At 44.3% G+C, this 23,197-nt stretch overlaps 5 protein-coding genes across 5 annotated transcripts; 1 reads left to right on the top strand and 4 right to left on the bottom strand. All coding sequences in view use genetic code 11, as the record gives it.

Moving 5' to 3' along the window:
• Positions 1-1,755: 1,755 nt before the first annotated feature.
• Positions 1,756-10,094, bottom strand: EGR_02770 (SPARC protein; the record flags this gene model as incomplete). Its single annotated transcript, XM_024492019.1, has 8 exons — positions 1,756-1,927; positions 2,084-2,244; positions 4,307-4,395; positions 4,475-4,631; positions 6,693-6,805; positions 7,358-7,400; positions 9,351-9,547; positions 9,947-10,094. The coding sequence occupies 8 exons, from the start codon at positions 10,092-10,094 to the stop codon at positions 1,756-1,758; spliced, it is 1,080 nt and encodes a 359-aa protein (XP_024353513.1).
• Positions 10,095-11,406: 1,312 nt separating this feature from the next.
• Positions 11,407-14,374, bottom strand: EGR_02771 (CDP-diacylglycerol--glycerol-3-phosphate 3-phosphatidyltransferase; the record flags this gene model as incomplete). The annotated part of the gene is made up of 7 exons (XM_024492020.1): positions 11,407-11,835; positions 11,988-12,307; positions 13,343-13,521; positions 13,764-13,918; positions 13,973-14,089; positions 14,157-14,234; positions 14,270-14,374. 7 exons carry the CDS (start codon positions 14,372-14,374, stop codon positions 11,407-11,409), a joined length of 1,383 nt encoding a protein of 460 aa, XP_024353514.1.
• A 505-nt stretch (positions 14,375-14,879) lies between these two features.
• On the bottom strand, positions 14,880-15,800 carry EGR_02772 (Nitric oxide synthase-interacting protein; the record flags this gene model as incomplete). The annotated part of the gene is made up of 1 exon (XM_024492021.1): positions 14,880-15,800. The coding sequence occupies one exon, from the start codon at positions 15,798-15,800 to the stop codon at positions 14,880-14,882; it is 921 nt and encodes a 306-aa protein (XP_024353515.1).
• A 490-nt stretch (positions 15,801-16,290) lies between these two features.
• Positions 16,291-18,540, top strand: EGR_02773 (hypothetical protein; the record flags this gene model as incomplete). Its single annotated transcript, XM_024492022.1, has 9 exons — positions 16,291-16,345; positions 16,513-16,571; positions 16,610-16,680; positions 16,720-16,788; positions 16,824-16,878; positions 16,917-16,968; positions 17,039-17,094; positions 17,169-17,588; positions 18,439-18,540. 9 exons carry the CDS (start codon positions 16,291-16,293, stop codon positions 18,538-18,540), a joined length of 939 nt encoding a protein of 312 aa, XP_024353516.1.
• A 548-nt stretch (positions 18,541-19,088) lies between these two features.
• EGR_02774 (Leukocyte receptor cluster member protein) lies at positions 19,089-22,722 on the bottom strand (the record flags this gene model as incomplete). The annotated part of the gene is made up of 9 exons (XM_024492023.1): positions 19,089-19,281; positions 19,801-20,044; positions 20,199-20,400; positions 20,477-20,611; positions 20,680-21,100; positions 21,893-22,090; positions 22,121-22,244; positions 22,279-22,630; positions 22,663-22,722. 9 exons carry the CDS (start codon positions 22,720-22,722, stop codon positions 19,089-19,091), a joined length of 1,929 nt encoding a protein of 642 aa, XP_024353517.1.
• Positions 22,723-23,197: the final 475 nt, after the last annotated feature.

Below are 23,197 nucleotides of genomic sequence, written 5' to 3' on the forward strand. Positions count from 1 at the left end.
TTTTCTACAGATTGTGAGATTCAAAAATAATTCAAATTCGATTTCGTAGGATCGTACTAGATTGCAGAAGTTACCATGTTTTTATTTTGGAAAACAAATTCCTATTTATCTGTCCCCCGTGGACTGTGTTTTGCTTGAAAAACAAGTCACCAATCTATAAGGTGCTAGCAAATTTAGCCATATGTAGTAACAAATCACAACATAAGCGGAAATGCTCCATGTTTTAAAGGAAACCGAAATGATCGTTTTATTTCATCAATAAAAATGCCAACTCAACCCGGTCATGGAAGCGAAAAACTTTGAAGCAGCGCACCTATTCCTTTTCGTGTTTGCTCTGTCTTTTCAAGTTGACGCGGCCTAAGAATAACTATAGGTTTAAAAAAACCTGGTGATTTATTGCTAATCACAACGAAAAAGGTTTAACGTGTACGATCACGTAAAAACTTATTATATCGTGGGTTTTGGCAATTCTTGTAGCATTATAAAAGGCTAATTATACAGAATTTAATGCTACTTAACTCATTTAAGTAAGCATGTTGAGTTACGAAGTTTCTGGAAGCCAGTAGCACAACCTTGTGATGTGGTATTCCAGAAGGCTTCCAACACCCCAGCCAGTAACCTGTATAAATTGTTTATTGACTAAAATCAAATTCTGGGACATACCTTTTACTGATTCGCGCATTCAAAAGTGCCATTCAGACCATCACGCTCCCATCTAATCGTACCTTTAATCATATTTTAATGCCTTATTATACGTTCTCTAACTCTAGTCTACATTTCTTAGCAGTGAAAGTACCACTTGCTGACATCGAAACAGCATACAGAGAAGAAGGTTTGAGCTAACAGAATGATAGTTCTGCCTTCCTTTTCCTCTTGACCGTTGGTGAATCTCGTTTCCATTCACTGGACACACTTTCATGGATTGATGTTGGTATTCTCCTGATTGTATTTCTAAGATGCCTTGATGGCGGTCGCAAAACGCTCGGAAAAAATATTGCCTCCACTTTCATTACTTATAAGTGCAAGTACAATTTCATTCAACAATGACCCCATTATTTCTTTTACAAAATCGAAGGATACCCTTTAATAAATTTGACACTTAAATATGCCCCCATCACCAAGGCTTCCATTTCTGAAAATACTAACCCTCTGCACCAAAAAGAATTAGACAAAAGGTGACAGTGGGCAAAAAGTGTCATTTCTCATTTATTCATTTATTATGAAGCCACGGGAGACTATAGATGAATGAGTAAGGAGTAAGGAAGGAGAGCCAGCGAGAAAGGTGAATGGAGAGAGGGAGAGGAGACATACATCGAGAAAAAGTCTTAGGGATCAGAAAAGGAGAGGCTGTGCACGCATCCAGTGGATCTGTTAAACAAAGTTGGAGCACAACATCGTATCACCTGTAATGAGATACTGGGCGGTGACTTTCATTTTCACACAGTAATTACTCAGTCGACAATAAATTCGCTACGTTTAAAGACCTTTTAACGTCTCGTAGCAAGATTGCATTCTGTAGATGCTACATATCCAAGATCTGGTCATTATTAAGGCTTCGGGAACAGTGGACGACTTATCGTCGCAGCATGTGAAGGTTATGTACCTATGTAGTGCAAAATAACTTCAAATTCTTCATATTCTAACCGAAATGTCATTAAATGCAAACGAAAACGATGGTGCATTCAAGAAGGATAGCGAAATTATATCAAAATAATCGCACTAAGGTGGGCTTCACAGACGAGTTCCGGCGAGTCGTTATTGAAAGTAGCAAAGCTGGAGCTCACGCGAATCAATCTCGAAGCAGTTGAACCAAGTATCGCGACTAATTGTTCGACCGCTGATGCAATTCCCGAGGAAGATCTCCAGACACGCCAGTGTCGGCAGAGCGACCTGTGTCAGCATTGCCAACTCCCTCTCCTCAATCATTCTACCATGAGAGGTAAAAATTGAGATTTGGTTTTGCGTTTCAGTGCAGAGCTTAAATTGTGCTGTTGGACACACAATAATGGGCCGCAGCAAGAGACTTGAGAAGGAGAAGGAGGAGCAGAGGTGGCAGGAGGGAAAAAGGTTTCGTCTAACCTACCCATTCTTATCGACATCGAGTTCGCAGAAGACAAAGCTGAGAAGTGGTCCAGCGTTCTCGCCATTGCGACCGATGTGCTTGGCCAGGAGGCTGTCCAGCGCCAGCCAGTCGTGCTCCGATCGTGGACGTAGAAGCACGTTGCGCGGATCTGTACCGTAGCTCTGTCCAACAGGAAACGATAACTAAGAGCTACCTAATCTATATTTCTCCCTCTCCTCTCGAAACTCACCATCTTATTTTTATTTCTAATACTATCTCACGATGATGGTCTGAAAAAAAACTAGCTGATACGTGGGCAGCTAAAATAAGAACTTTGTCAGATATATCGAATTGAATTATACCTTTGAAGTTGTCATTAATAGTTTAAAACCTGCTCCGGAGGTAAGATCGCATGAAAAAGTGTGTATGAACTCCTCCCGCTCTACCGAAATTTATCTTCGTGGTCATAGCTCTGCAAGTGATCACTGTTTACTTCCATTTTTAAACTTCAAATCCAAATTTAACAGTGCAAACAGGTTTGGTGTTGCAAGGGGTCGGGAATGGAGGCGCTCGGTTTAGCACCGCGTCATGAGAGAGCTAGCAGTTGAACGATAAAGTAACAACCGTGACCAATAAATGGATCCTTTTTTGCTGAAAAGCCTAAAAGCAAATTGGTTTCCTAGAATCCGTTTCACCTTCAGCCCGGTAATGTCCGCATCGTCCCACAATGCAATTTCACTACAATCTACAACTTGCAGACGCGGATGCTAGATGAATCGTTCCCGGTACTCTGCAGGCACCCCTACGCTACTTCCGAGGAAGCTTACCAAACACGCCTATAAAACTTGCTTGAAAGATTGAATCAACATTCTAAAGAAGCGCATCATAATGGGAGACAACTGTTTTAAAAATAGCTTTGCCTTTTATGGAACTAATTGCAGGAGAAAATTGCTGCTATTTGTGGTAGTCAAACAAGACACCGCACATCCTCTAAGAGACAATTTTATGAAGTACTAGTGTAATACAATAGTGGTTTATCCCTCGGTTCTGGTGAGGCGCCACTTTTTGTACTTCGAATTAGCCCCCTTGTACCTCGCTGGGTGGGCTGGCCTTTTGGGCCATGCCAATAGCCCAGACACCTTCTCTGTGCTGAATATATATATACTGCCCGAGTATTGTGTCTTCTTTCGTCTTCATGGAGTCCCGGGACGCTACACTAGTACCCATCACCTAAACTAATGCTAGCTTATGGAGAAATTAGATGAAGCAGTAAAAATTGGCCGGAAGAACTCATTCGGCATTGGAGAGGTCTGCCTGCTAAAGCGGTCAGAATTAACCGTTACTTGGAAATGTTAGCAATTGTGCAAATATTTTCAAAAAAGTTGCACAGTCCACACACTTTTGGCGTTCACTTTGTACGCGTGGCAACTTTGCCACGGTGGCTCCAAGTCACCACGCGCATTCAATCTCGTGAAAGAGTATACGACGAACAAAAACAACAGCACTGTAGGTCATTCAATTTTCGTTCACACAAAATACCATTTACGGGCTCATTGCAAAACAAGCCAAATTTACGATGATAATTTAGGTGGTCACCAATAAACCATAAAGTGTCTCGCCATAAAGTGGAAGAAAACTGGCAATATTTAGGTACTAGAGGTGTTTGTACACGAGAAGGGCGGAATAGCGACCCTCTGCGCACACGGAATTCGGTATAAACTACCCAGGTGCAACGTGGTCATGATTGAAGAACCGAAAACTGCCTTATTTAACCGGGGATGCCCAAAACATGTTATGACCTGATGTAGGCCCTAATTAGCGGTGTTGTGGTGAATTGTGTGTGAAGAGTCCTTCACCCTCATAATCTCCTTCCACAATCAAATTCAATCTACTTAGCTCCCGAGTTATAAGCTGAAATGGATCGGAATCCCAACAGTTCAAAATTTAACATTCCTACAGAATTTTGCACCTTAAAGGTCAAAAGTCCAGCTCTTTGCTGACGAAATGTAGTCACAGAATTGACTGCAAGAACAAATTAATGCAAAGTGTCTTGAATTCAAATTTAACTTGATAAGTCGACTTCGTTGCATTTCAAATGATAGAATCCTACCGTTGAGCGTAGTTGTATTACAACACTACATGGAAACCATTTAAAACCAGTCTCGAAGCTTGTTTACTTTTACAAATCATATTATTTGCGATGGCAAAAAAGACACAAGGTAAGCGTGCCACCTTCTCACTTACCCTTGAGCGCAGAAGCTGTTGGAGCCACAAAATGAATTGGTACCTAAAGTAGCGTCGCTGCACGGCCCAGTTGCACTTGGTGGTAAGCTCTGCAGCATAAAGATAGGCGTGAAGAAGTTCAAGAAGGAGGAAGCTGTGGGAAGGAGTGGCAGAGCGAAAAAAACTTACCTTGGCATTCGGCAAAGTAGCGGATAATGGAGTCGCTGTCCGCTCGGTGGCCGTTGAAGTAGCGCTCGTCGCCACAACGCGGATCGCCCTCGCGGCAGTAGCAGATGTTGCGGTAGAGGTCACACGTGTGGCTGTACGTGTAGCCGTCCACACAGATCTGCAAGCCACACCAGTATGGTCATTCATTCACTTAAAAAGCACCGCTTTTGGTTCCTCCTCATCACCCTTACTCATGTCAGTACACATCCTCTCAAATAATAAGCAATCTCTGTCACTAAAACTGTTGACAGAGATTATTATTTGAGTTACTAAAGAAGACTTCGGATAAGCTAAGGAGAGATGGCTTTACGTATTGGGTAACGACGCTTACCGCTCATATTTCAATCATGCACCTACTTAATAAAAAGTAATATGAATGCCATTCCAGAAGTTCTGTATTTGCAGTGAAGAACTTTCTTTTTTCCTTGACTACATTTCAAACATCTTGGTTGCCATTTCGAGTCTAGGGGATTTTAAAAAGCATGCGCTGCAAGCACTTGGTACTTCATGAAGGCGATGCAATACGTTGGTTGTCTGTTTAACTTTGCTATTGTACCTTTATCAGAAGGCCTGGCTTCCAAGCTATGCTGGTAGCCCCCTTCCTTTCCCTAAGCCCTCCTATACGTCGGTAATGCAGTCTCGAGGCGCTGCTTTGATGGTAGTGGAAAGCAAACCCGATCTCAAAGGGCACCTATCCTGATTTCTACTGGTGGATGATCAATCCTGACGGAGCGAAAGAAAGGCGTTTGCTGCAAATGGGAGGATACGTGACGACCCCTAACAAAGGCGTTGAAAATGACCACCTCCAGCGTTCACCCCAGTCCCGTGGTCTGAAGGAGAGCTATTAACAACTGAGGCGACACCAGCCTTGAACCTTCTAGAAAAGTTTGTTGAGGAGCTGTATACCGTTCCTGTATGAAAATGTCACTTATGTGAACACGTGATACCTTCTTCACGCCTCTGCTAGCTGGATTGAGCCGAGAAAAATATGGCTGAGCAGCACTGAAATAAGAAAAAGTGGCAAGAAGGAATGGATGACTAACGATGGACGCGCATGATGGCCAACCCATTCTCCTTTCTCCCAATACAGTTCCCATAGAGGACGAAACTTCATATGCAGTAAAATTGCCAAGAACGACCAGATCAGTTGAACGCAAATTCGATGACTGGCGCGGTTGGTTGGTTTGTTTCCTTACAACACTAATTACGTTGCGATGGCTGTCGTAAGAGGTTGACCAAGGGGAGCACCGGGAACGGCATTCAAGAGAGGAGAGGGGTTATGTAATACGCCTATTATGCTTTTCAAGCCTGGTACTGTAATACGTTGGTTGTCTGTTTAACCCTTGGTTTTAGTAGAGGGCCATTGGCCCGGCCTCCAATCTATGCCAGTATCCCCCACTAAGTCTTCCTGTACGCCAATAATACATATTCTGCCGATCATTACGTCTCCTTTCGTCTTCAGAGAAGTCTCTGAGTGCTACAACAACTTTGGTAAAGTGTCTCGTGAAGGTAAAGTTGCCTAAAAAATTGAAGTTATTTTCTAGGCCAAAAAATTTATCCGACCATACTGCTAATTTACCTTCTTCTGTTAAAATCATCACCCCCCCTTTGAATCCCTAACCAGAGGAGGTCTTAGTCAAGTTCACGGACCATTTAAGAGACGAATAGAGCACCAGTGGGTGCTCCTTCAAAATGTCGATCTATCCACATGTATAAGAAGTTCCATCAAATTCAGTCGAATCCTCGTTTGAAGTGCAGCTCACAAATTTGCCGAAATTTGACCAAAATATGGATAAAAAGACAACATTTACCCTCGAATTTAGACAGGTGGTGTTTTTAGCTATCAAAAGCTTGATTTTTCAGAAGGTAAAGCGTCAGCTGGAGGTGTCAGTCGAAGGCGGGTGATGTGTTGAAATGGAGACTAGACGTCAGGTTTATCTAATCCGCCTACACTTTGATACGGGTTATTTCAGAAATAAAGTCTTTCAGTCAATAGTGCGGAAGATTTTGGCATTTCCATCTCTACGGTATTCCCCACTGCAATCTCGTCCACCGCCAACTAAAATGATTGAGGGATCAGTCTAAAGCACTGCAGCTGTAAGTGAGGTTGAATCCATGGACACATTTGGCGGGATGAAATCCATGATTTCGAAGAAGGCATAACGAAGTGTTCGCTCACCTTGCTCTGATGAATCAACCAGTCAGAGGGACAGAAGTCGTAGCAGTGACACTTCCCCTCCTTGCAGTACTCTCCCACAGTGCATTTGACGTCCGCACACGTGTCCTCATCTTCTGAAAACTCAAAAAGCGTTGTTTCGGTCAATTCAGATGAATAAAAATTAATTCCAAAAGCTATGGCGTTTCCTTCGACGATGCTTTTTTAAGGCAGTGATTCTTTGAGGCAGTAGGCAGTGGAATAACGAGTCTCGACGACAAAGGCTTGGATAGAGATAGGGACTCGTTTGAAATATGAGGTTATAGCCAAAATCTGACAAGATCAAAGCAAATTAAGAAGACTAAGTGCCTGTTTATTGGGTATCGTAGGAACTGTCCCCGTGACAACTTGTACCTTTTGATGCACTTGTTGGAAGTATTTTATGGCTTCAATAACAACAATCACAAATATTTATTGCATTACCAATGTATGGAACCTTATTGCTACTAAGTCTGAAGGTGCTAACGCTGAATACTTTGATGCAACTTTGGGCAGGTCTTGAACCTCCAGATTTATATCCGTCAGCCTTCTAGGTCGCTGGTGTTGGTGAATGCTTGCTGTTGGCAAAAACTGATCACATCAGTCTGTTTTGGTATCAAAGTAGGTGAGAGAATGAATAGAAAACACACCTGAATTGAACGAGGAGGCATATTCATCGGAAGTATATCGGGACTAAAGTAGTGAAAAAAAACTTCATTCCTCATTTGAATCAAGCATTAAGAGGTAAAATTGCTAAATTTCCAGTTGCTAGGATTCATGCCTGAAATACAAGCCAACTAGACCAGCATATACAGTACTTGAAGAGAAAAATCAAATACAACTAGACAATTCTTTAGCAAGAAAGAAGGCATTCCAAAGTTGGGGTGAATTTAAGGTCAAAGAGCCTTACCTGAACGACCGTAAAAGCCTACAATAAGAAGTAAGGCAGCTCACTACCCTGTATTTAGTAAATAAAAATTAAATCCAGTTTTTTCAAATGGAAGGAAACATGTTACGAAGCCGATGGTACTCTTCGACAAAAAAAGTTGCCTGTGGCTACCACCCGTTTAGGGAGGAACCCTTGGCGTGGCACCCTTTCACTTCGAAAGATGAAAAAAACGAACCCATTTTATCTTTTAGAAGGACAATCTAGACTTCTGTGGGTATTTGGGTGAACAGTTGATCACTTAGAAGTGGTTTCTACACAAGCCATCATGCCGCTATGTCTCCGGAAAAAATGATTGGCGAGTGGATCCCATCACTGGACTGGTAGTCTGTAGATGACTTTAAAGAAAGAAGTACGCAGAGCTGCGACATATTCACCTGAAAGACCACATAACTTCATCTTTTCTAATCGTTTATGTTAAAATACAGTAATTTTTGCACTCCTAAGTTTGCCCTATCAACGCAAATGACGACTCTTCTTCTTCGACTGTAGGCCATTGAATAGTTCTCCCATTCACTTTCACTTTCACCAAAATAAACGTGCCCCGGTAGACAGGGGTTTCCCATTTCCTTGTGGAATGCCAGTTGAAGAATTATGCCAAGCATACGCCATGCGCTTTGGATCCATACCAAACGATTCGCCCCAAACAAATGGCATTCTTGGGTAATGACCGCCTCACTTGTACTAATCAGGGCACGAAGCTACCAGAAGACGTTTATTTTAGTCCAGTCTTAAAAGAAGCATCCACTGCTACCAAACTGTAGAGCTTGCACTGCAAAAGCATCAGTTCATCTCCAGACTGAAACCACGTGCTCACTTTACAATGAATGCCTCTGCTATCGGTGTTCCAGACACATAAATCAAGAGGCAATTACTTCTCCGCCTTAGCTAATCAACCACGCATTGGGAACCACTTCACCATGTTCTTTATGGAATTCGACAATATTGTGTGACCTTTGGTTTCAGCCTTAGAAAGTACATGCCCTTTTTCAACAAGTGTAGGCCGAAAAATGCACGTCCTTGCATTAGATACTCGACTTTGAACTTTTAGTAAGCGTTCCTCTTTAAGCCCTCGTAGTGGACTGAGACGCGAAGCCCAACAATATCAATTCCATAGGGCTTAAGCACAATGACAGTGGGTAGAATGTACACTTCTATCGCATGACAAAGGCTCGTGGTGTTGTCTAACGTGAAGGATTCCACATTAACAACAAAAAAGACTTAAAATAAATTGCATGGCAGCCATTCCAAAGTAAGCATTCCTTAATAGTGTTCATGGCAAGGGAAAATCCGGTTAATTTTCGTTTAAAATTCGCATGCACTCTTATAGACATGAAAATGCATTAAGTCTAAAAACAAAAACTGTCCATAGTTTTCGGAAGTGGCCTCCTAAACATGAACTTGATTATCTTTTTAAACTTGTTAACTAGCTCTCTGACTCCTTACACCAACAAATTGTAGTGAAATATGTGGGAAAGGCAATTACTAACGCACTATAGCTATTTTCTTCTACCTGTGGAAAAGTAATGAGATTCATAAATGCAAAATTAGCCCCCGAAGTAGATAGAAGTAGCAAATGAAACTTTTACCCTCTGGGGTGATTTCGTGATGCAGTAAAGGAGTTGGTCTAATGGGGTTGGAGATAAATGGGAAAAGGAGGGGGGATGGGGGGAAGGGCAGTGAACAAGGAAACGTACAAGGAGAGCCGAGAGGAGGAACTGGTGTTGAATGCATCTCATTGCGTGGTGCTTTGCTGCGGCGGTGTCCAAACTAGACGTAACTACGGCCGTGATGGGCCGGCGTGTGTGCAGCGTCCTGCGACCTCGAGGACCAGCCAATCGTGGCAGCACCCAGCACTGCTGTGGTACACACTGCCACTTCAAATATCCGCCTTCTCCAATTGACGAGTTCCACCTTTACCCCGTGAGTGATGATGTCCCACATCGTTGCCCGCCTTTGCACTTCAGTTGGCAAGACGGTTGGCGTGTGTGAGGTGAGAGGGCATGAAATTACCACTTTCAATTCCCTTTTCACTGTATCACATCTCATGGGAGTATCTAGCTTACTTGTAGCCTCCCAATTTTCACAGCTTATTAGAAAGAATCCGTCCAATGCTCTGAGGATGTGGTAAGTGATGTCTGGAGATTTGGCGACTATAGTGAGTTTCCAAGTCCAACGCCTACCTTTAACTTGATTGGGGTTCTTGTCATACGTTAGTTTGCACAAGCATCAGCATACATCCATTTGCCAATTCTGGTGGCTGCAAAGTCTCTATAACACCTGTTTAACTTACCCGGGTCTGGCGTCACAAATATGTGACACGTCTTCTTCATCAGTTTGCGGTGGCTGGTCATGTCGCAAACGGACTGGTTGAGGTTAAGGCGACAGTTTTCGAGCAGCTGTTGAACCAGTCGACTCGATAGTACAACCGTTGGTGTCATATAGAAGGACAGTACAACATCTGAACTATGGTGGCCGACGCTCCTCTCAGACCCAGGTTACGAATGTGTTAGGCTCTCCGGCTGACATTCTATTCTGGTCGGTATAGGGAATTTTATTTCCTAAACCAATAAGCCAGGGCTCTTAATAGCTTTTCAGTTTCAACGCGCATCAAATCTACCTCTCAAAATCGTTAAAAGAAGGCACCAAACTCATAACTCGTCCGCTCCCTTGTGATAAAGCTATTACCAGACACCTATGTCTCATAATCAGGGGTCACTCGGGTGCAGCACCAACACAACGATGCAGAAGTTTGACTATTTTTTAGGCTGCAATGGCAAGGAGAGACGGCATCCAGTGCTAATATTCATCCTACCGCCAAGATTTTCTGTCTTCCTCTACTTTTAGATGAAGAGTTGTTGCACTTCAAAGTGTACCTACTGCTACTGCGACTCTCGGTGCGCCATTATTTACACTTGTTTCAGCCTGTGCTTTCAAAACGTACCACTTCCACAAACAAAATCGTGGTAATTCACGTGAATATTGAAATGGATTTAAACAGTACCGTTGTAGGCTGTGAAAAGCAAAGCCATTCTCACCCAAAGGTAGTCCTACTTCACTCCCTTTTGGAGATTACATTCCAGGGCTAAGCATCTACTAGCACTTTCAGTGACTCGTGCCAAACATTCACGAATTCTCCCAATCCGCGGCGGATTCTATGCCTAATCTCGCGAATATTTAAGTTATTAATGTATGTGGGTACTATGTTTTTTTGGTAATAAGCCAGTATTCCACTTGAGTTGACGTCGAAAGGTGAGATTTTGTTCCCAAACAAGACCTCAGTAAATTCTTCGGGCTACAGATTTTATTCGCCAACTACTGATGCGTCAGAGGCTGAAACAAAGTTGAGGCAAACAAAATGCCAGCTTGCACCATTAAAAAAGTAAAAAAATGTGCGTGCTTCCCGTTCCACGATTATTGCAAGGGTACGCCGGAAGATGTGCGTGTGTACGAAGATGGATACGAAAGAAGTCGTGATTTTCCCATTCAGCAACTAAGTCCATTATTACTAGAGCGTAGCGGATGTCAAGAACAGGGCTACTCAGAAACAATAGCCTCCTCCACCAATAAATCAGCAGAAACGCCCAGATTGCTGCACGTTATTGCTGAATGACAACTTTGTTCGGACTGTGAACGCTGCAATAAGGTTTCTACATGGTTAAATCAGCCTCGTAAAAGGGCTTGTTCGACTGCCTATAGACTGGTGAATGGCAAAAAGGAGTGACGTGCAAACTGCATTGACAAAAAAGGCATCTACATGATACGTCGAAGGAAGGGTAAAGTCCACCTGATAAACCACTTGAATCTTGGTTCCGTGGGCAGCAAAAGCCCCTGCAATGTAACCGGATGTAGGTAGCGTGCATCCCACAGCCACCTCCGCTCAGCCTCGATCCGGCGTTGCAGCTTCACATCGCGCGTGACCACTACCACCTGACTCTCAAGGTCGAGGTTGCGTGACCGATAGCCATAATTTGAGGAGCCAACGAACGCGAGGGTGGTGGCAGCAGTACCACGCGTGGTCAACCAGAGGCCCTTGGCGTGGAAGGTCCAGCCGGGGCGGAAGTACTCGTGCACGTGAATGTTGGGTAATCGGGCGGTGTGTTGGAGAAAAGAGATTAGCATCTCACGATATGCTGCTGGAATAACCCCGGCGAGGCCTTTGGAATTGAAGAAACTGTTGGCCTTTTGGAGGGAGGAGGATGACATATATCCAATTTAGCTTCGTGGATACAGTGTTTCCCGATTAATGGTTTCAAGGAAGCGAAGCTAATACAGCCGTAGAGACTATTTATGACAGAGTACAAAAAAGGCACTGAAGGGTAGCTAGGGCAGACCTGAGGTGCAGCACACAGGATATGAACTTGTGAGCCTGGATGGCCAGGAAGCCGAGCAATGGCAGTCATTGCCACTTCGAGTTCTTGCGTGGGACAGAAGTAGCCAGTGGTGAAAGCGATATCGCACGCTGGCAGAACATGCAGGAGTCGTTGCACCAGCGGGACCTCCTGCTGTATGCCGTAGGCACCCATCTGCACTGTCGGGAAGACCGCACTGTCATAGGCCCTTGGTGCGATCGCTGTGGCGTACTTCGTCTTTGCCTCCGTGAGAAAGGCTTCAATGCGCGATCGAAAAAGGTCACAGTAGGCCTTCTTGTCTGCTAGATGAGGGAGTGAACGAGTTCCTGGGGCAGCACATCAACTCATCAATTAAGCTAGTAGTTTAAAGCACGGACAAAGGCCTTAATACCGACTTTGTGAGGACATAAGATAAAGAATAAAACGAAAGAGAAAGAAACAGCTTACAGTGGCAGTAACATAAAGTTTTGGTAGGAGAGGATTGGATGAAAGAAAAAGGGGAGTGAGGGTAGGCATTAAGCTTGCCAGGTGCAGAAAGGCCAATGGAGTGGAGAAACACAGAATAGATTGAGGGATGAGGAGGGGGAGGGGGGTGCACACGTGACTTCTGCGGAATTTCCCACCACGGAGGCGGGCTTGAACGCTGTACCTATAAATCATCATCCTAGATCGCAGCAACACACATTGCTAGGGGGCGGGAGAGGGAGCAACCGAAGGAGACAGTAGAAGAGGCAATCGACGGGCGTCGGGGAAATACCAGACGCCACGATGTCCGTGCGGTGTTTTCACTCGAAAGTAGTAAACAAGGCGGTTGTACGGGTGTGTGATAGATCGCGTTCAGAAAAAGCGCACATAATGTCGATGTGAAGTGAATTACACCGATAACAATAGGCATCATAGTGGGACAAAAAGTGCTAGGGGGTGATTTGGGGTAACCGAGTTTCGGCACCGTCAAATGCTACTGATACAAGATGAATTTTCTTTCGGGACGACCAGTTCAGTCGTGATTTTATTTAACGATACAGAAAAAAAATAGTAACATGGTGACATAACAAAATAAAAATAAGTACTAATTTGAATTTCTGCTACTATGGTTAAGAAAACTCAAGTAAGAAAAGGTGCTAACACCAACGCTATGACTCACAGTATGAGCCATCTTGCCTCAAACCGGGTGATCTCCTGTCTGGAGATTATATAAGTAGTTTTAAAATGTATCAATGCGACTACTGGTCAACAACCGACCGAGAATAAATAGACAAAGGTTCAAAAGGAAAATTATAAATCAGGAAAGTGCAGAGCTCAAAAGAGCGATTCAGTGGCAAAGTTAGGACACCTACCCAACTCTGGGTCGGTTTCCTTCGAAGTGGTTTTAAGCTCGCCCTCTGGGGTGACCTGATAGCTCAAAGAAACAACGACATCAATGAGGTTTGAGTAGAAGTCCGCTAGAGCTGGAACACCTCGAAACAACCACGCGCGGTCCTGCCGCGTTTTGAAGTATTCCTCGCTTAAATTCGCTCTGTGTTAGGAATAAGAGAAAGGGATATTTGAGGATGAGAAGGTATTAACAAGTGATGGAAATAATATTGAATCTTCGCCTACGTCAATAGTGATTTTTATTATTAAAAGGGTGGAATAGCCTCATTCATTATTTACTTCACTAAACCGAGAAATAATGCATAGGTGAGAGGCCAATTCCAGAAAGGCATCTGCCTGCCTCGAATATAACAATGCGTTCAGTTGACATGATGTCAAACACACCCACTAACGATGACGTCATCGTCGAAAACACAGACTTTCATGTGTTGGAGACCCAAGAGTTCATTTAATCTCTCAGGCAAAATCCGATGCATCCAACCACGCACACGATGACTCTGGTAGAGAGCCACTCGGGAAGATGGCAATCGCGCGATCCGCTGAAGCAGGAACAAAGGAGAGTGCTGTGTGGTAATGGAAGTGTTTTCACTCACTTCACACCCCTGAACACCTGAGAATTCTGCAGTTGCCTTGAGTGTACGCGTGGATCGTATTGCGTCTGCAAGTAAAGTTACCCGTGGATTGTTTTTATTCTCAACAATGGCCTTGACCTACAAAGTAGATGGGGTTAATTTAATGCTACTTAAATAATAAATAGTAGGGCATTCCGATGCATACCAGCCGTTTTTCGAGTTCGCCCATACCGAGGTAGAGGGTGGCAAGAACAATGCGGCGTCGAGTTGCTTTGATACCACTCTAGGCGACTATTATAAGTGGAGGACCATGCCTACCTCTATAGCATTGTAAAAAACATCTGGGCTTGCCAAAATCTCCAGCTGCTTCTGTTCAAAGGGGATGGAGGGAACTTCCTCGCTGACTAGATCAAAGGGATCCATAGGATCTGTCCAAAAGAATTTGGGGAAACATTGGTCAAATAATCAGAAGAGCGTTTCTCCGAGGAGAGTTGTATGTTGGCATTCCCTACCTCGTTTTAGAGTCACATCTACCAAGTACTAGCTCTGTCGAAACCGATAACCATCAAACCACAGACATGAACTGCGACGCAGGGGATATTTAGACTACTTATTTAGTTACAGAACGTATTACTTAATCGGCAGCAGGCATAACTCTTGCCTGATAAAAAATAATTGGGGATAACTGCATGAAAAAAGTGACGAATTTAGTGGAAACGATACGAGCCCGTAGCAAATTAAATCAGATTACTCCCCAACCATAGCAAAGAGACGAACAACTGTTAAATCGAAAGTTAAACACACATAAAACACACTGAAAAGACTAGGCAATGTAGTATATATACGTGCATTTGTACATTGAGTTGGGTGTAAAGGTAGGGGAGGAGTTCATGGGGGGGGGGGGGAAGAGATGAGAAAAAAAGAAACATCAAGAGGGCATCACAGGAGCCACCCGTGAGGCAGTGAGAACGGAGCGCCCATCAGCGAAGCCTCCACAGCCGACTCGCACCTCAATCAAATCCGACTCGGCCAGCTTCGTTCCGGAGATGGGATCAATCATTTCCTTGCGGATAATCTTCTCCACAACCTCACGAGTCACCACGGCGCCCGAGGGGCGCAGGACGAAACAGCGAGTAGCGCTTGTCAAAGGATCCTTTGAAACTGCGCATACTCGTCGGATCTCGTTAGCTCCAGTGTTGCAGCTCCCAGAACCAGCATCGTCTACATCTAGGTTCGTGAAATTGACAGTTATGAGGTCCTTATATCGCAGCGGTTTGCCACTCATAGGACAACGGACCACAGGATCAGGTTTGGGAATGTCTTTTTCATGCTTCAAAGAATCGCTAGCGCTTGGAGTCTGGGTCCAGAAACTGGCAGCCGTGCCTGGTTTGTAGTCGCCCTCGAATGACGTCAGTTTACAATTTCCCTTGGAGACGCTAGCGAGGGCTTCCGACTCCGCGGCTTGAGCTGAGGCCTTGGAGTGCGTATCGAGGGTGTTAAGGGCCATGAACGCGCGAGCTTTCTCATCCTGAGCAGCCTTTTTTTTCTCCAAAGCCTCACGGGCGGCGCGATCGCACTGTTTAGCGTATATTTTCTGGCGCCGTTTAATGTCGGCCTTCTGAGAGAGAATGTACTCAAGAATAGCGGCACGATCATAAATGAAACCATCCTGAGTGATGACGGGATCCTTCGCCGGTTGAAGTGTAAGGCAACAGCAATCGAATGCTCGTATTGAATCCTTGCCTAAACGGACGGTCTGAGTGCCGTATCCTGAATGTTTAGCGTCTTTGCGACGCTCGTGATAAGTATACACCGTATTTGCGGTGCAATTTTTCGAGTGCCGTGTCATCTAAAATACAAAATGTCAACATATCTAACTGATGTAGAAATGGTGAAATTACACAATGAGATGATAAAATTGGTCACGCCTGAAGCTATCAGTATACGCCTCCATGAATAGGCTGCGCAATACGCAGATGCTCAAATTAATAATAAGTATACTGAACTCCTAGAAAGAACCATAAAAAATTTGTTGAGAGCAAGTACTGTGTCCAAGGTCGAAAGAGGCTAGTAAGGTCTGACTATGTGGTTCAACAGCAGGGCATTAAAATACCTACGTTTATGACTTCGAAGTTCGGAAACACAGGACAATTTGTTAGATTATCACAGGAAAGTCACGCCAGCAGAATGCGGCGACTAGCGCCCCGCTTTGAAAACCTCATACGCACCCCAATCAATTCAAACGAATCAATTATAAAAAATCTTACCGCCAAAAACTTCAAATACTAATAAAAAATTACGGACAAGTTGGCATTTTGCCTACAACCCACTCACTAATAATGGCTGCTGCCTGCCATCATGTCGACTGCTCTTATCACATACCACCCATTATAAGTTGGTGTTTGCGCGGCTCGCTCGCTTTTTTGATCCATTCCTATTTGCACTGAACTGGCTCTCTGGTCTTTATTATTTGCTACGATCGGGAAGACATTCGCGCTTTCATAATGACAGAATCGGAAGAAAGCAAGCTTCTTATGCACTTTTTCTTAATGTATTTGTAGATATATCCTTGAAAGACCGTTATGAGTCTCTGAAGTTGCTGTGCAGCGAACAAGTTATGGTATTTCGCATTCCAACTCTCCTACAGTAAAATTTTAGGCAAATGAACTCCTTAAGGAAGAATTAGATCGTCTCCGTAAAAGTTTTCAAGAAATATCCAGACACAGAGCGTATGATTTCTAATTTGTAACATCACGTTTCCTTTCCAGTTTCTTGTTGGAAAAGTTGATTGCACTGCAGTCGAAATCGACGCAGAATATCGAACAGGATGGCAAAAAGTTTGCTTATAATTTTGAGCGACGTCATTTCCTAGAACTGGTAAATCACCTGCGGTTCAGAATAGTCAAAATCGTAACAACCAAATCCAGGTATCGGTATGATGTCTCTAACTTACCCATATTGTTAGCGAAGTAGGGCTGCACCTACTAACCGTCGACCACCGATTCAACGCCCCAAAGGTGTTTTTCATCAGGCTTTACTTATACTGCTTTATTTCCCACGTCTTAAACGTTTTCGTGTTCTATATAGCCTATCCTCCCGATGGCATGTCTGTTGACGAATCGGATCCTGAATCAGAATCCATGGTAAATGCTGGAATCCCAGTTTGTTGAATATACTTTTTGCCATCTATTTTATGCAATCATTTCTATTATTTTAGCCCGGGGACTTTAATAATGGCTGGGAAGATGACTTTCGTCACATGGGTGTTCCTAGCTATCGGCGTCCTCAATCCAAAAATGTGAAGCGGCAACTGAAATTGCCACCAGCGCACGCACCGTCATTCAAACGATCCCGGATGATCGAAGAAGTGCCCGGTCCTTCCTCACGCGGCAATTTCATCGATTATAGCCCCTCAGGACCTTCTCACTCCTCACTGGGTGGTGCAAGAGCCTCGATGTCCTATGAATTTGCAGACATTTGTACAGATTTGTCTGAGGAACCGCCGATAATATACTCCAAAGGTGCTGGGTTCCCATCCAACGAAGCTCCCAGAAGAACCACTCCGAGCATTCTCAAGACTTCCTCCATCGTAGGTGGGAATGTCAACGATCGGCCATTCACCCAGAAGCCACCGCCGGTCAGTGGAAGTTTTTTCGACCCACGATTTCATTGATGCGTGGAAGAGATCACATTTTTAATTGTACATATCGCTAATCCATTTCATAGTTTTCCTAGCCCCTTTGTAAAGTACCCAATATATGTAACCGATTTCGAATGTCTTATGTCGGTGTTTTATGCAACTGTCTTATTCACGGTGCAGATTTCGACTCTAATTCTTTGTAATCAGTAGTGAGCAGTTTTTTTGCCTTGGGAAGCAATGCACTTTTCGTGGGTTCATTAATTTTATGCTTGTGTTTCAAGGTGGTAAGTAATACGTTTAGGGACGTCCTCTGCGGTATTTTGCCGCAAACCTGATAACAGGTTAATTGTGCTAGGCACAAATGTGAATGCGCTCTTTTGCGTGTTTGTGTGGTATGATTCATCGCACGGGAAGGCGCGATCGACTTAGTTTTCGTCCCTAGGTGCTGCTCTCATGGCCTTCATTGCGCGTTGCCTTGGTCGCAGTTGTTTGGTTTTTTGATGCCAACCAGAACATTAGTACTTGGCGTAAGTCGCACCCCATGACACTGAACCGATTCAGTGATCACAAAGGTGGTAAACCGAGCTGCTGTTTCGTTTTCACTGTTGCTTATTTTTAGTCTCATCGTGAAGTAGTCTTGAGGTCAGTGATCTTGTGGGGTTCATTCTACTTGTGAAGGATTTGTGGGCGTCTGACTCTGCTACAAAGGCGGATTCATAGGTTTCACTGGTGACAATACATCGTCTTATCTTAGTTGGCGGACTGTCCCCGATTTTCGTGTCAATTTTATACCCTTAGGGCCTTTAATGGGAGGGGGATCGGGCATTGGCGTTCATCGTGATGCCAGTTGCAGAAGAGGAATTCAGAACCCATCGTAGCATTGTGTTTGCACTCCATCTGCACGCGTGACGAACTGCGTAGTTTAAAAGGCAAGGTGGTTTACAATTGAGGGGCCCAAAGGCTTGGCTGGAGGCATTGCAGCCAAAACTTCTCAAGCTATGTAGTAGTTGCGTAAACACCTACCACCCACAGCCCCGATAAACTCGATCAAAACGAACAGTTTAGGCGTGTCCTAAAACCCCGCAAATCAGTTTACGAGAGCTGGGCATTTCCCATCAGTGCGACGTCTCCCCCTACGGGCTCCGCCACGCATTTGGGGTAAAAATGGAACGTCTGGATAGGAAGTCAGCTCCCCACTCATTTATTGATGCGCTCGTCTTCAGCCTCGGTGACAACCAGCAAAAGCTAATGTGGGTGGAAACTTTTATTGACTCAAAAAAAGTATAAAACTACGTAGAGGAGATGCGGGGTATGTACAAGAACGTCCTGCACACTTTTGAAAGACGAGTGTGGCACCATTCCGTAGGGCGTTGATACCTTTGCTCTTTCGAAACCCCGGTATTAGTTACTGTCTTGGACAAAAGTTGTACTGGCGTAGGGCTAGAACGCACATACGTGTGAAAGGACAGCTCAAAACTTAAAATCAGCGTCACGGTTCTAGTGGTCGACTGCATCCGCAGCGCCAGACTGGCGCATCTGGGACCAAATCTCCTTACAGTCTACCTTTTCAACACTTTCCAAACTGGCAGCAGCAACACCTAGCTCTCGGGTAATGAAACCAGCACACGAACTGGCATCACCAAAACCAAGGGTTTTCGTGACAAAGTCGAAACTCAAGTACGGACGATAACTGGAGGAGCGCACACGAAGGCAGGTGGAGACGTCAATGACGAGAGAGATCAAGGGGAAACGCGAGCAGTACGGGGACAGGCCAAAAAGAGGAATGCACCACCAAAAAGGGAGATGAAAAAAATACGCCAATTAACGACAAAATAAGCAGTCGAGTGTAAATGGGAGAAAGGAGTGCAGAGGCTTCACTGCATTCAAATAACAACCTGTCCGAAGAGAAACACGGATTATGGACAATGTGACGTAAGACCTTTTACGTCTGCCTTTTGGCATCGTTTGAGTAACAATCAGGGGCGGCGATGTTGACTTTATGTAACTTACCATAGGTGCAGGCTAAGGAGCGCGCTAACCTGGATTAAGAAATGTTCTGAAGGAACCCGCAAAGGGAACAGGAGGTAATATGAATAATTTCCGTGCACCGAAACTTACAGACCGTAAACCTACTCTACAAAGTTAGTTGATGCATACGCACACCTATACATAAAAACCAGCACGAAAGGAATCTTGCGAGAGTACGCACGTCTTAAAGATGGCTTTAAGAGCGAATTTGCGCTCCCGATCAAGGGACCAGGACAGGATCTGTCGACAACCACGCATTTTGCTCGTTTTCGTCTCGAACGAAGCAGCAGCGTCTGGGTCACAGGCGAGATGGAAAAAGCGCTTATAATTACGAAGAGCCCAAGCCTCTCGAACTGTCAGAGCAAACCGTATGAAGGGATTGGTTCTCTGTGAATCCTTCAATGACGCTAGGAGCGTGCTCATACCTGAAGACAAAAAAGAGGGGTTTCATAAACAAACTTCATTCTGCACTAGTTTTACTAGGTCGTTTTGTGCTCAGCACTAAGGTGCACTGTGAGATCTAGGTTCACGGATGACTAAACAAAAGCTAATTGAAGTAGCAATCGTACGCTAATATACCTAATAAATCCTGGGTAAATATGTAGTACAGAAGACGGTAGGCCGTGAATTCCGCATGACGAGATAAACCAAGACCTTCCGCATGGAGGAGAGAGAGTTGCGACTGGCATTGGTGAAATTCCTGCGAGTCGCCAGCTTCAAGGGCGATGTCAGCATGAACTTCGTAAACTTCGGCAGTGAGTTCCGTTTGGATGCGTTGTACCTAAGGAAAAGTCAGATCCAATGATCCCCTTAGTTACAAACCAACTACACAAAAAATGCAAATAATGCAGACGTACCGTGAGATCCTGACGAATGCTCTTGAGTTGTTCGCATACCCACAAGTAATCACCGCGCTCCTTCCAACGCTGTTTGACGTGCGCAACGGCCTTCTTCAAAACATCTGGAGGTCGCACGTTAGCCGGGTCGGGAGCCTAAATACACGTTTCTCCGTATAAAATCCGGAGTCCCAAGTCAAAAAGTTACTGAAACCGACACTCACAGCAGTTAAACGCAGGTAGGGTTTCTCAAGTTCCTGCATAGTACCGACGATATTAAACTGTTCCAACCTCTCGGACAGAAGATCCGAGTCCGTGGCACTAGCGAGTAGGCTCAACTGCTTAGTTGATTTGGCTATAGACCCAGCACCTAGGTGATCCTTAAAACGATCGGCACGTTGGCTCAGTCGATGTTGGGACGTATCGGGAGCAGTCCAACGTTTCTGCTGAGCAGCGGTTTTGCCACCACGACCTCGGACAACATTAGCGCCACCGCGCTTTCCTCCACGGCCAATGGGAGACGAGGGTGAAACTTTCTTTGGAGATGACTTCTTCCGACCACCACCGTTGCGCCTTTTATTGCGACCGCGCCTAGCCTTTGGTGAACTCGGGATTGATGAGCTATCGGATCCTTCGGAGTTTGTTCTGAAAATTAAATGTACACCAGTTCATGGGAGTCTTCCAACCGGTAAACCAACAATTCGAGTGAGCCGACATGATTATACCCCCGAGCCTATCAAGCATAAAGGACCAATGCTGTGACGGTTTACCAATTTGCAAATTCTGCTAGCGATGGGCTTAATACCCAGAATAAATTGGCGGTAGAAAACGGAATAAGGGCGAAGAAGCTACAGATATACAAATACTTAAACGAAGATTGAAGCATCTCTCGATACCGAATATGAAATTTCGCTAGATACCCACCGGTCATTTGTTAAATAATCGCTGTCGGTACCAGACTCCCGATGACATTTCCGTCTTTTATTACTGGGTCTCACCGGAGATTGTGATGACCTTTTCCTAGAAATGTGTTTTTGACGACTCTCATCTCGGTAAGACGAGGAAGCTGATGACGACCGAGAAGACCCACTCCGTTGATGGGAAAACCTTTTTCTTTTTGTATGTTCAACAAGTTCTGGTACTGGTAGTGGTTCAGTCGCGCGATTATTAGAGCTAAGGGGTGAAGGTGCCACATTAGACTTTTCAACATCGGCTTTACCAAAAAGCACCGATGCCTGTTGAGTTCGAGCCAAAGTACCAGTCGGTAAAGATCCGGCATTTCGACCCCGTGTCCGCCATGGTTGAAGTGGAACTGGACGCACCACACTAGCAGAATAAAATTGTGGGGTTTCAAATCATTACGGGACCGCCTCTATGGGACTTATATGGTAATAAATGCACACTGGAACACAAAAACTGGGGTATACGACAACCTACTTTACTGATGACTTCTTCGCCGTGATCTGGGTAGCTGCTGCGAGACATTTAGTGGGTATGGCTGGAATGGGTTCTTTAGTCCAGTCGACGGAAACGTTGTTGCGAAACACGTATTCAATTTTCTGTCGAAGTATCCTTTCCATTTGATCCTTCTCAATGGGAGTATCCGTACTAAGGAAAGCCCTTTGAACGTAATTCCTAACACATTTATGACATTAAGCGGCTTACTTTAACTCGGGACTCCATTTACTCTCACCACCCCCTGACTCATAGAGCTTAGGGGTGTTACCGGCAGCAGGCGCGTTATTATTCCCAGGAACAGTTCCAGAACCCACAGGATTTGCAGCCCCATCTAACAATGTTTTTTTTTAGAAAAAAAATAGTACTTTGACTATTTAATCGGCTATCCGATCTAGGATTGTTCAAGGCGGTTTGTGTAGATCCAACGATAGTTGTCCCGGAATAGTAACCATAATAAGAACAGTTCATAGCATTCCATCGTTGAGCAGCGTCCACTGCCGGATCACTTGAATAAGTTCCCATAGGATACTGAAAGTAAGCATTGTAAGCGCCATATGCACACTGAGGGGGCAAAGTTGAAGCCGTCGGTGCAGCAGGCGAAACACTACTATCACTTTGTGCACCAGGTGGTTGGGGAATTTCAGATGCAGTTCCAAGTACTTCGGCAGCCTGTTGAGACTGACTGTCACCGCATGTCTGAGCATTACACCCAAAAGCCTAAAAGTGATTACAGAAATGAAGAGAGGTACTCCATAGTATGGATATTGATAGTATCCAGAGGACGCGTAGTAAGACCAAGGATGCGACATCTTTTGAGGAAAATAGTTTATCCCCTTGACACATTCAAACAAACATATTGGTGAGCAAAGAAGTCAAGTCTGTCTTAAGAATCACAAAAAGCTCAAAAATTCGCAAAAGAATGCTATGGGTAAGCCACATAGCTGATTTTGCATCAGTGGTTTCCAAAATTAGTACAATGAGGTTGCAATGGTGTTTAAAAGTAAGCAAAATTTTACAATAACAAAATAAAGCAAGAGAAGTAATGGCTATGGTTAGTGGTAAATGAAATATGCATATTACAGCCACGAGAAACATTGCTGTTGCAAAAATAGCTCTTTTAGAATTGCAAAGAACTAATAAGTTCCTTATAGTGGGATGTGGTGGTACTAAGAGGAGTCTAACTTGTTCTTTTGGGTTTTACCCCCTAATTTTAAGAACTGCTTTGTAATTATATTTAGCAAGTACCTTGGTGTCAAAGTAACAAGCAAATTAACAAGTAACATA

This window comes from Echinococcus granulosus (assembly GCF_000524195.1).
Source record: "Echinococcus granulosus chromosome Unknown EG_S00013, whole genome shotgun sequence".
Lineage (NCBI taxonomy): Eukaryota > Metazoa > Platyhelminthes > Cestoda > Cyclophyllidea > Taeniidae > Echinococcus > Echinococcus granulosus.